This window comes from Quercus suber, unplaced genomic scaffold (assembly GCF_002906115.3).
Source record: "Quercus suber isolate HL8 unplaced genomic scaffold, Cork oak 2.0 scaffold_1239, whole genome shotgun sequence".
Taxonomy (NCBI): domain Eukaryota; kingdom Viridiplantae; phylum Streptophyta; class Magnoliopsida; order Fagales; family Fagaceae; genus Quercus; species Quercus suber.
In genome coordinates, this window is record NW_027070634.1 from 1 (window position 1) to 11,981 (window position 11,981).

Consider the following 11,981-nt stretch of genomic DNA (forward strand, 5'->3'; position numbering starts at 1 on the left):
TGTAACGAGAATAATTGGCTTTGCAAAAAGTCAATGCGAGATACCTTAGGTGTATTAAATTTCCTATTGTATCCGGAATTTCCACTCCAATGGTCAAAGTTAATAACCGTAAACTGCTGAAATTCTGGACAAAATTAGACATGTTATAATCACATCGATTAAAAAAGATGACAGTGCGTAGATTTTTGGATATATCAGCAGATAGAGGAAATTGGGATGCTTTTGAATATCCCCAATGGTGAGCTTTAGTAATTGATTGTGCAAAGTCATGCACTATATCATGCATTTTGTACCTCGTGCTCAAGACATACTGGTCAATCCATACATCTTCCTCGCATTCTTGGAAGAAAGAGCGTATGACTAAATTTTCAAAGTATTCTCGTGCCTTGATTTCCACCTCCATATTTCCCTTTGACTCAACAAATCCATGTGCTATCCACATCTCTACCAACTTATCAACATCAAAGACATAATCTTTCGAAAAGACAGCACAATATGAAAAACACCGTTTTAATGGTGATGACAAATCATAATAACTCAGTAACAACGGTGCAAAAAGACCTCTTTCAACATCTTCAAATTCCCACAAATTGTTATTCAAAACATACCTCCATTCTTCTCTACTTTTCTTAAAGCGCATGAGACTCCCTAGAGTCTTTGCAGCAAGGGGCAAACCTTTGCACTTCTTTGATATTTCTCTGCCAAAGTCTTCTAGTTGCTCACATTCCTGAGGATCTTTATCAAAAAATGCTATTTTACTAAACACCAACCAACAATCTTCCTCAGACAATTCGTCCAACTTGATTACATTATTCGCACTTTCCATCATCCTTGCAACTTCTTCTTTGCGTGTTGTGACTAGAATTCTACTATTTTGGGAACCACAATTTTTGAGTGCATCTCTGAATGGCTTCCACATTGCATAGTCTTCGGTCCACACATCATCAAAGACAAGAAAAAACTTCTTTCCCCTAACTTTATCACAAATTCTATTCAATAGACTTTCCAATGCAGTCAAGTTGGAGGATTGACCCTCAATAGATTCAAGGATTTCTTTGGCCACCTTGCACTGCTCAAAAGGATTGGAAACACAAACCCACCCTTTTATCTCAAAATGGGCTTTCACCTTAAGATCATTGTAGGCTAGTTGAGCAAGGGTCGTTTTTCCAATGCCTCCCATGCCCACTAATGAGATGAGATGGGGGCTTCTTTCTTCACTACCATTTCCCAGTAGCTTGTCCACTAGATCATCCTTAATGCTATCACGACCATATATTTCAGACACATCAACATGAGCAGTAGTTTTGGGTCTCTGAAATACTTCTTCAATGGGCTCACTCACTTCAAACCTGTACCTCTGCTTCTCTTTGTTAATCTCATCTAATTTTGCGTTAAGGTCTTTTACCTTATGAGCAATATCACGGTGCTGAAAAAAATCAGGAACTGAGAAATTGAAGTTGGGGGCGATGAGCCATACCTTCCTCTTCTTAGCAGTACTAGTTTCAGCTTTTTCTTCTTCTTCGAATTCTTTTTGTTGTTTCTCAATCCCTGCTTTGATCATGACAGTGTTCCACTCATCCAACACGTTGTCGGCCTCGTCCAATACGTCTTCGACCTTATCTACCCAAAGCTTCACCTCGTCCTCCTTCAGCTGCCTCTTCTCAGCATCATTGAGCACTGCCTGAATGGTACGGAAATTGGTTTCAAGCTTTTGGACTTCTTCCTTAACAGTTACAGTCAACTTGAACTCTGAAGAAATAAAAGGACCAAGCCGCTCCACGATAGCAGAAAGTAGAGCACCAGCCATAGTTTGGAAATGGAAATTTGCTGGATAACACAAGACAATAGAAGAGCCTGTGAAGGAGTACGTAGGTAGATGGTGAAACGGTTGATTATTGAAGAGAAACCAAATAGCAAATAAAGTGCTTGCAATCATGAAGTTGAGGGACCACGTTTTGATATCTCAAAAGCAAGGTCAGCTCTGGTCAATCAATGAATAAGTCCACACTGTATATCACCGGTTCACACTGTAATTCACTATAAAATCTATATTTTTTATTTTACACGTTTATTTTTACAAAACATCCTAATCAATTTATTTATATTATATATATTTATTTAAATAAAGTATTCATTTCATTAACCTAATACTACAGTACTACAGCGCCAGGTAAAGTCTTGCTACAGTATTGGAAGAGAAAAAAAATTATTAAAAAATTAAACACACATGTTACAATACTTGTGTAAATTTATATGGATACTGTAACTCGTTGATAAATTTGAAAGACTTTACACATTTTTAAACGGATTGATGTGAGAAGTTTTGTAAATTAGATGTGTAAAATTCCTCCTTTTTTATTATTATACAAAAGTATATAAGAGCTCATATAAATGCCCTAAAATCTCAAAAGTAGAGTCAATTGTCTTCAACGAATTGTAAATTTAACATGAATTATTTTTGTTAATTTATTTTATAATTTAGTCTATTCCTGTTATTATTTATAAATTTTATTGCATTTTTTTATTATTTATAAATTTTATTATATTATTATAATTAAATTTTACTTTTATTTACAGTATTTTTAATAAAAAAAATTTAATTTTAATGAAATATATAAATTCTAAAAGAACATATCATATTTAATTTCACAATTTATCACGTGACACTCGGTGAAATTATAATCCACGTAAACCCACCGTTTCATTTTCCTCACTTACAAGTCTTTCAACAAAATAATTGAAGCCCCTCCTAAACAAGAAGTGAAAAAAGCAAAAGCCATGTCCATTGCCCCTTGGAAGTGGATCCACTTTCTCAAAAGCCTGAAAGCTGAGGGCTTACTCTGGTCAATGAAGTCCACGCGCGGGCCGCATTATCAGTCCATAATTCACGCACGCGCTCGCGCTCACACTCACACTGATCCAAGCTTTTCTTCAACCCATCGACAAGTAATATGAATTTCCACACTTTTACACTCACCCTAATGCATGGGACCCTAACGAAAAGACATAAGATTATAGAACCCAATAATGGAAATACCATTAACTTCTTGTCGGCAAGAAAAACTTGGGAGATCTTTTTATTTTTCACAGTTGAGATTTTCTCTTTCCTCCATTTATATTGTTCCATCATTAATGGGAAATTTTCTCTTTTCTTTCCCTAATAAAAGAAAAGAACTATAAATTATTTTTATTCCTCCAATTACATTATTTCATCATTATTTTGAGTATGAAGTTATGAAAACATAACCCAAAAACAAGACCAAACAACTCTAAATTTAATGGGCTCCACGTTTTTCTAACTTAATCTAAGTGTATATGTGTGTGAAGTTCTCTCTTGGAGACTTGAACTCCGACCCTTGTCCCCCACACTCCACAAGCATTTATACTTGTAGAGTGATCACTGTACCAAGAATGAGAGATGATACGTTTTCTGAGTTTTGAATGATGAATATTGAGTTACATCATTCAAAACAACTCAAACCAAACACTATCTTGTTATCTTTACAATGAATTTGCCAACTTTTAATTAAAATTTTAAAAGTTTGACGAAGAGATTTTTGGTTTCCATCAAAGCTTTTGAGATTTTGCAATGTGAAAGTTTGACCACAATGACCGCCGATATGGTTCTTAGAAAGTTTTATTTCCATGATATTTTGTTGCAATGTAAAGAGTGTAACTAGTGCCTAGAAAGTTCAAAAAGTAATTAGCCACAGTTCACACAGAAAGCAAGACTATGCCTTAGTCTCCTCTTCCTTGCAAATAATCAGAGGTTTCTTGGAAGAAGGCTATTGCAGTTTCTTTTCATCGAAATTGTGGATTTTATTATTACCTTTTATAAAGGTTTTAAATTAATTTATGGTAGTGAAAATTATTTTTTGAGGTGTTTTATTTTGTTGGGATCTGACAATTGTGATGAAAAGTAATATCTATAGCACTCAAATTTTGTTTGTTTACTTTGTTATCAAAATCAAGCTTAACACAAAGCTTGATTTTTATTTTCAAACTTGATTTTTATTTTTTTTTAATTATTAGTTGAAAGGCTGATAGTTATTGTTCAGGTATCACTTCCTCATTAATGCAACCAGAGAGTTAGCTGCAGAGTATTTAATGCGATGGTAGCAGCTTTTCTTTTTAAATATTTCATGGCCTCCCTTTGTCTTGTTCCTTCTTGATACTTATCATCATCAATGGAATTGTCCAGAACGTTGCTCTTAATGTCAAACCGCCTCTTCTAACATCAGCTTTGCCCATCCGAGGAGGGATTCCTCCTCAGACCACCCTTATGGATGGCTTTAATCGGATTTCACTTCTTCACTTACTAATACGGATCCTTATGAAAGTGTTTACCCGCCTCAGATTGTTTAAAGTCCTTGGATTAGGCCCCTGGCCCAATATATACATAGATATGGGCTCCTGGGCCTATCATCCTTACAATAGCCCCTCAAAATTCCCTTCTTTTCCTCCTCCGACAAAAAGGAGAATTTCGATATCATCACAACCATTATGCCCTTATTATACATCACTCCTGATTATGCAAATACCTTTTTAATTGCCCAAGGCCTGCTCTTGAAGCTTCGGCATATGAGACTCGCCCTCATTAAATTTTTTCGGCTTCACGTTCCCCACATTCTACGGTGCAATGTGGATTCAACGGCTGAGGATCTTGTTAGAACCCGAGCGGGAATTTTCCCTCTTGTAACTTTCTTTTTGATATAAATACTGTCCGAATCAATCACTCTTCTCACTTTAGCATTCATTTCACTCTAGCGCTCATACATTGAACCTGTAAACTTACCCAACTCACTTGTGCCCTCACAAGTACCAAGAGCCTGTCCGAAGAGAGTTTTCTTTTTTCTATAAGTCTTCATAAACCTTTTTACTTTATTTTTCCATATACTATTCTTTTGTTTGTGTTTTTTCCTCCTCGGCTCCTTTTACTTCTCTCAATCTTCTTAATTCCTCCAAACCTTTCTTAGGAATAGATAGATTTGTCCATTTGGTAGATTCTGAGGAGGGTTTAGAGAACTTTAAAGCTGAGTATAGGATCCCTCCAGGAGTAGCCATTAGGTACTGTAAGGAAGGAGAATGGCATGAGAAAAGGCAAGACGGAGAAGTGGTGATCTCAATGATTGCCTTCATAGAAGGAGGGATGAGAATCCTTATGGGCACGGTTACCAGGGACTACCTTAGGGCCCATAGGTTAGCTTCCACTCAATGCGCCCCAAACATGTTTAGAATCTTAGGTAGTGTAGATGCCCTTAACGAGAGAATGGGCTTAAACCTCACTCACCATGACGTCAATTGGATTTACAACCTCCATCGCCTAACGGGGCAAGGGTATTACCTAAAATCTAGGTACCTCGAGGTCAGGCTCATCCAATGCCTCCCCAATTCTAACAAAGGCCTGAAAAAGGACTTCTTGATCGTATCAAGAGAGTGGCAAGATGGCCTCCCCTGTCCAACGAGAGAGGGGAAACTAGGTGGGACTCTAAATTTAGGTTTATAATTTCATAGTTACCCCTTTTTCTTTTGCTTGTGTTTGTACATGAAATTTATTTCAATTTGCATTATTCTTTGATAATGATTTTTTTTCCCCTTAATGGTTTTGCAGATAAGAACGCTACCATTCTCAACTTCAATCTTGTGAACCAGGAGAGCTTAGACAAGATTTTAAAGGCCGAGGTGTTCGTCCACAAAGACGGCCAACTGAGGGCGGCCCATCTAATTTTGGACTACATCCCTATCTCCAAAAGTTTCCAAGCGCTGAGGTGCATAATCAAAGCAAAGGACCCTCGCCTGCACCGAGTCAGTATCGTTGCTCCAAGCTTCCTCATCACCGGTCCTATCCCGGAAGGCATGCACACCACTAGTCCTATACTAGAAGGCATTCCAAAGGTAGCCCTGCCCTCCCAACACTTTGCCGAAGAGGAGGCAACCTCGTCTCAGCCCACGATCGAGGAAAGGGAAGAAGTTGTTGAAGTTTCTGACTCGGAAGACAAGTTTGAAGTCTTTAACCAACTATTGTCCCCAAAAATTTCAACTGGTGACCGCAGCCATCCTTCTTTGGTTCAAGTACATAGCATCCAAGAAGACATCATAGTTCCTGAAGAGATGGGGATTCAACGCAAGTAGAGATCAACTCTCCAGGAGCTGCTGGAGTCCCAACTTGGGGGGAAGGCCACCCAGAACAAGCTTCCCACCCCTCCACCCCCCCCTGCCCAAACCCGTTCAAGCTGATCTCGCCGAACATAAGAGGAAGAGGGATCATAAAGGCAAGGAGGTGGTGGAGACAGGAAGAACCCACCTCTCCCTGGAAGACGAGCCCAGAAAGGGGCCAAACAACCCAGGGGTATGCAGACGAGATCATCTAGCGAGGGTGAAAGGAGGGGTGACCAATAAATAGCAGCACCAGTCTGGGCCCAACTGTTGACGCTAGATGGTGCCCCTCCGCCAAGTGATGCCTATATAAGAGACTTGGGGGCAAGGCGGGCTATGTGGCCGACTTAGTGGAGCAGGTTCTGTTGCTGCCCAAGGATATGACTGACCTCAGATCCATGTGGAAACATGAAGTGTTCCTCGGTCTAAAAAGGGACCTCGCAATGGTAAGTTCTTTAACCCCCTTTTTTTTTTTTTTTTTACTTATGATTTTTTTATTTTTTTATTACTTCTTTTTCTTCCTTTGTTAAATGCTTCTTTCCTTGGCAGGCTATTCAAGCCATGTATAGGGCTGAGGAGATGGTGGACTACTCTCACCGTCAAATGAAAAAGGAAGAAAGGAGACAAATAGCGGCCATGGATGCCTTCCACGTGACCCAAAAAAGCAATCAAGAGCTTAAGAATAAGCTAACCGAGGCAAAGAGGGGAAAAAGAAGTGCTAAAGCTGCCTTAGACAGTGCTGAGAGGCAGGCCGAAGGTCAAAGAGTGCTCATTCGCCAGACCCAGGACTAGCTAGCCACCTCCAAACAGCAAATCGTCACATTAAAGAAGAAATTGGAGGAGGCCGAGAAGGCCAGAGACAAAGCCGAGCAGGATGGCTACGAGATAGGGGTGACAGAGACCGAGGAGGCCCTAAGGGCTGAGGTTCCAAGGGTATGTATAAACTACTGCCTCCAAGTGTGGAATGAGGCCCTTAACCAAGCCGAGGTTGAGGCCTTTTCCATACTCAGGAAGGCAGAGTGTGTATACTACCCCCCTGCTATCCGTGCCTCCTCCTCCAGCAGCTCCAAGGCAAAACCTCCTTTCGAGGTGGTAGAGCCTGAGAAGAATGGCCTAGATGAGATCCCTCCCCCTTCTGGCAGCCCATCAAAAGAGGCCGAACAGCCTGGGGCGATTGAAAAAGAAGTTGACATGACTAAGGGAGTGGCCTCTGATGCCACCAAGCCCCCGATTGCTCCCCAAGATCCCACTAAAGGCAATGAGGCACCCGAGATGGAGATTGTTCTTGCAATTCTTCCATTGCCTGCCAAAGGTGAGCCCAAAGGCATAGACCAAGGATCCTTGGAAGCTGCAGTTTCCCAGTCCAAGGCCCCGCCCAAAGAAAAAATTGTAACAAAAAAGAAGTAGTTTTAGGGTAGTTCTTTCTTTTCATCTTTTGTTTTTATTTTCAAGACTTGTAATCCAATTGACATTTTGTAAGCAATTTGCCTTTTTCTAAGGCTCATATAATGATAATTTACCAGTTTTTCCTTCATATTTGTGATATTGATGTTGATTCTAACATAGTTTATGTTTTATCTAACACTTAACTAACATGGAAATGAAATAAAGTTCCATTTAGTTTTCTGCATAAGTGCATCATAGTTATCCCACCTTATATGATAAGCAACAAGATAAGTTAAATCTGCTAAGTCTGTAATCCCAGCAAAGTGTAATCTTAATCTCAAAAACATACATAATTGCAGAGCATCCGTTCACATCGGGCTCCACTTAGTTTTCCATTTATCAGTAAGTCTAAGGAATTGGGGATGATAATCAATTTTCAAACTAAATCATGGACATACTTTCAAATGCTTTAACTGATGCTCATGAGTGTTCACTTGATCATGTTATTATAACAAAGATTTTTGCCACTCAGCATGGCTGGTTCTACTTGATACTTAGGTAAATAATAGAAAGTAAGATCTTGCCCAATGTATGTGGTCCGAGGAATCAAGTATAACTATGGTTCTGTTTGGTACTTAGGAATTAATATGAAGTATTAATTTACCCAAAACATGTGGTCCGAAGAGCCAGACATAGTTAAGATTCTGTTTAACACTTAGATAGATGTCAGGAAGTATTAATTTACTCAAAACATATGGTCCGAGGAGCCAAGTATAGCTAAGGATCTGTTTAACACTTAGAAAAATGATTTGAAGTATTAATTTACCCAAAGTAGGTGGTTCGAGGAACCAGACATAATTGAGGTTGTGTTTAACGCTTAGATAGATGTTAAGAAGTATTAATTTACCCAAAGCATGTGGTCCGAGGAGCCAGGCATAGTTAAAGTTCTGTTTAATACTTATAAAAATGATTTAAAATATCAATTTACCCAAGGTATGTGATCCGAGGAACCAGGCATGACCAAGGTTCTGTTTGATACTCAAACAAATTGTAGAACGCATGACGCACAATATAATAAACCCAAATACGGTAAAGAAAGCTTTCATTAATAATAATACATTCTTAGGTTGTTTACATTCCATGGGCGTGGTACAATCTTCTCCTCTAGATCTTTAAGATAATATGCACTTATTTCAGCCATTGATGTGATACAATATGGCTTTTCCCAGTTGGGCCCTAACTTCTCCCATGCTGGGTTCTTAACAATACCCAATACCTTTCTTAATACCAGGTCCTCAGGTGCTACTGGCCTTAACTTTACATTGGCATCATATCCTTTCTTGAGCTTATACTGATAATATGCCAGTTGGACTATGGCATTTTCTCTTCACTCTTCAATTAAGTCTAGGCTCTTTCCTAATAACCTATCATTATTGCTCAGAGTGAAAGAATTCATTTTCAGTGTTGAAAATCTAGTCTCTATAGGAATAACAGTCTCGCTCCATAAGTCATTGAAAAGGGTGTCTCTCCTGTTGATCTGCGAGGTGTGGTCCGATATGTCCAAAGGACGTGTGACCGCTCCTCCACCCATTTTCTCTTCATATCATCCAACCTCTTCTTGAGTCCACCTACTATAACTTTATTAATAGCCTCGGCTTGTCCATTCCCTTGTGGGTAAGTCGAGGTGGAATACCTATTCGTAATTCCCAGGTCACAATAATACCTCCTGAAAACTTTGCTATCAAACTAAAGTTCATTGTCTGAGATGAGTGTATAAGGGATCCCAAACTGAGTAGTAATGTTTTTCCAAACAAATCTCTTGGCATCCACGTTCCTGATATTTGTCAATGGTTTAGCTTCAACTCACTTGGTGAAGTAATCCGTGCCGACTAGTAAATATCTATTATTCCCTGCTGCCTTAAGGAAAGGTCTAACAATACCTAAGCCCCATTGAGCAAAAGGCCAAGGGCTGGATAGAGGATTAAGGACCTTTCCTAGTTGATGAATATTTAGGGCAAATTTCTAGCACTGGTCACACTTCTTCACATATTCTTGTATTTCCTTCTGCATGTTCGGCCACCAATATCCCTGTGTAAGGGCTCTGTGAGACAAAGATTTGCCTCCTGTGTGACTTCCACGAATCCCTTCATGTAACTACTCTAGAAGCAGCTCTGATGTCTTAGGGTGTATGCACAATAAATACGGCACAGAAAAAGAGCGATTATACAACTTTTGGTCCTCGAATAGCCAAAACCGAGGAGTCTTTCTTTGCATCTTGTCAGCCTCTGATTTCTCTTCGGGTAAGATATCCTCCCTAAGGAACAATACTTTGGAGTCCATCCAGCTAGGACCCACCCTAATCTAATAAACGTGAACCACGTTTCTCCTTACTTCAATAGGTTTACATAAGTCTTCCACGAGAATCACCTGAGGCAAACTTTGTGCCAAGGAGGTTGCCAGCGTGGCAAGATAGTCAGCATGTGCATTTCTACTTCTAGGAATCTACGATAAGTCAAAAGACTCAAATCTTGACTATAAGTGTCTAACCTTGTTCAAATATTCCTGCATTCTGAGATCTCTGGCTTCCAACTCTCCCTAAACTTGGCTCACAACCAGCCTTGAATTAGAGAATATCTCCACTGCTTTTTCACCCATTTTCTGAACTATGATCATCCCTGCTAATAGAGTTTCATATTTAGCCTCATTGTTTGTGGCCGAGAAGCCCAATCTAGAGATATCAAAACTAGCCCCACTCCAGACCCTCTGTGGTTCGTTGCACCATCAAAGTATATCCTCCAGGATGAAGGCTCATGTAAAGAGATTGCACCAACTAATTTTTCATCCATGTCCTGCTTCTCCATTCTCTCTTTTAATAGGGATTCCACAAACTCAACCACCAAATCAGCAAGGACCTAACCCTTGACAGAAGTGCAAGGCATGTACTTGATATCAAAAGTCCCTAGGATCGTACCCTACTTGGCAATCCTCCCAGTGCAATCAACACTTCGAAGTAGAGATTTGAGCGGAAATTGGGTTAGGACAACAACTGTATGTGATTAGAAGTAGTGGGGGAGCTTACGAGTAGCATGCACCACTGCCAAAATGGCCTTCTTTAGTGGTAGGTAACGAACCTTAGCCTCATATAGTGATTTGCTTACATAGTAAACTGGCCTCTGCACATCACTATCAACTTGTACCAGCACCAAACTCACCGCATGGGAGGCCACTGTAATATAAGCAAACAAAACCTCATTCACCTCTGGCCTGGACATAATGGGTGGTCGAGAAAGGTAATCCTTCATCTGTTGGAATGCCAGGACGCACTCTTTAGTCCATTCAAATCCCTTCCACTTATTTAACAACTAAAAGAAAAGCTTACACTTATCTGCTAACTGAGAGATGAATCAGTTTAGAGTAGCAATCATCCTTGTCAACTTTTGGACCTCTTTGGGATTCCGAGGTGGTTGTAAATTGTTAATTGCTTTAATTTGGTCAGGATTGACTTCAATTTCACAGTGAGTAACCATGTACCCCAAGAACTTTCCTGAGCCAACACCAAAAGAACACTTAGAAGCATTAAGGCGCAGCTTGTGTTTACTTAATATCCCAAAGATGTTCTCGAGGTCATTAACATGCTCGAATTCTAACTTACACTTTACCACCATATCGTCTATATAAATCTCAATATTTTTTCTTAACTGTGGCTCAAACATCCTGGTCATCATCCTATGGTAGGTAGCCCCAGCATTTTTTAAATTAAAGGGCATCACCTTGTAATGGTAATTCCCAATAGGAGTCACAAAAGTTGTCATCTCTTGATCATCCAAAGTCAAAGGTATCTGGCGGTATCCTTGGAAAGCGTCCAAAAAGCTCATCCGAGGATGACCTACAGTGACATCCACCAGCTAGTCAATCCAAGGCATGGGGAAAGGGTCCTTCGGACAGGCCTTGTTCAGATCTGTGAAATCCACACATACTCGCTATTTTTCACTTTTTTTTCTTTACTACCATCATATTGGTCAACCATTCAGGGTAGAACACTTCCTTAATAGCCTCATCCTATTTAAGCTTGTTCACCTTTTTCTTGACAGCATCAGAATATTCTTTAGATGAGCGCCGATGTGGTTGCTTCTTAGGGTGGACAGTTGGGTTGACATTCAGATGAAGTCTAGATCCACCCTAGGAGCTTTGTAAGTTCAGATCTGTGAAATCCACACATACTCGCTATTTTTCACTTTTTTTTCTTTACTACCATCATATTGGTCAACCATTCAGGGTAGAACACTTCCTTAATAGCCTCATCCTATTTAAGCTTGTTCACCTTTTTCTTGACAGCATCAGAATATTCTTTAGATGAGCGCCGATGTGGTTGCTTCTTAGGGTGGACAGTTGGGTTGACATTCAGATGAAGTCTAGATCCACCCTAGGAGCTTTGTAAG

The 11,981-nt window shown here is 39.7% G+C and overlaps 1 protein-coding gene across 1 annotated transcript in view; it reads right to left on the bottom strand.

The window, feature by feature from the left end:
• Positions 1 to 6: 6 nt before the first annotated feature.
• Positions 7 to 11,981, bottom strand: part of LOC112025763 (putative disease resistance protein RGA3) — a gene marked incomplete at its 3' end in the record, with an annotated part of 30,115 nt that continues 18,140 nt past the window's right edge. The window contains exon 2 of the mRNA XM_065769636.1: positions 7 to 1,854. Coding sequence (XP_065625708.1) covers positions 7 to 1,807 — 1,801 coding nt within the window. The remainder of the gene's footprint in view (positions 1,855 to 11,981) is intronic.